The sequence below is a fragment of the Wasmannia auropunctata genome, unplaced genomic scaffold (assembly GCF_000956235.1).
Source record: "Wasmannia auropunctata unplaced genomic scaffold, wasmannia.A_1.0 LD302341.1, whole genome shotgun sequence".
NCBI lineage: Eukaryota > Metazoa > Arthropoda > Insecta > Hymenoptera > Formicidae > Wasmannia > Wasmannia auropunctata.
Window position 1 is genome coordinate 7904 of NW_012060549.1, and position 653 is coordinate 8556.

Consider the following 653-nt stretch of genomic DNA (forward strand, 5'->3'; position numbering starts at 1 on the left):
TTTTGCGGCGCGGCGCGCGACAGCAGGGCAGAAGGCAAGCGGGGCAAAGCGCAATGCGGGCAAAGGCGGCGCGCGTGCAGCGGCAGGCGTGAAGGGTGAAGCGCCGGCAGAATATTCCGCGTCCGAAAATATTGCTGAGCCTTGTGCAGAAAGCGCAAAAGAAGCGCGGCCCGGTTTTGAGCCTGTCACTTTATTGGATATGGGTGTGGGCAGCGGCGCTTTGGCGCTGGCGCTGCTGTATGAAGCTCCGCAGTTGCGCGCTGCGGGCGCGGACATAAGCGCCGGTGCTGTGCGGCAAGCGCAGAAAAATGCCGAAGCTGCGGGGGTGGCCGCGCGTTTCACCGCGCTGAAAAGCGATTGGTTCGGCGCGGTGCGCGGAAAGTTTGATTTTATCATTTCCAACCCGCCTTATATTCCGCGCGCCGAGATAGAAAAACTGGCGGCGGAAGTGCGGCTTTACGACCCTAAGCGCGCTTTAGACGGCGGCCTTGACGGGCTGGATTTTTATCGCGCAATGGTTTTGGGCGCGCCCGCGCATTTAAAGCGCGGCGGCAAGGTTGCGGTGGAAATCGGCTATAATCAAAAAGCTGATGTGGTGCGCATTTTCACGGCGGCGGGCTTCACGCTGCAAGCCGCGCAAAAAGATTTAAGCG

The 653-nt window shown here is 60.2% G+C and overlaps 1 protein-coding gene across 1 annotated transcript; it reads left to right on the forward strand.

Annotated features, from left to right (window-relative positions):
• Positions 1–199: 199 nt before the first annotated feature.
• LOC105461251 (hemK methyltransferase family member 1-like) lies at positions 200–595 on the forward strand (the record flags this gene model as incomplete). The annotated part of the gene is made up of 1 exon (XM_011707749.1): positions 200–595. A coding segment is annotated over exon 1 (396 nt), but the record flags the coding sequence as incomplete, so codon positions are not given.
• Between the last annotated feature and the right edge of the window lie 58 nt (positions 596–653).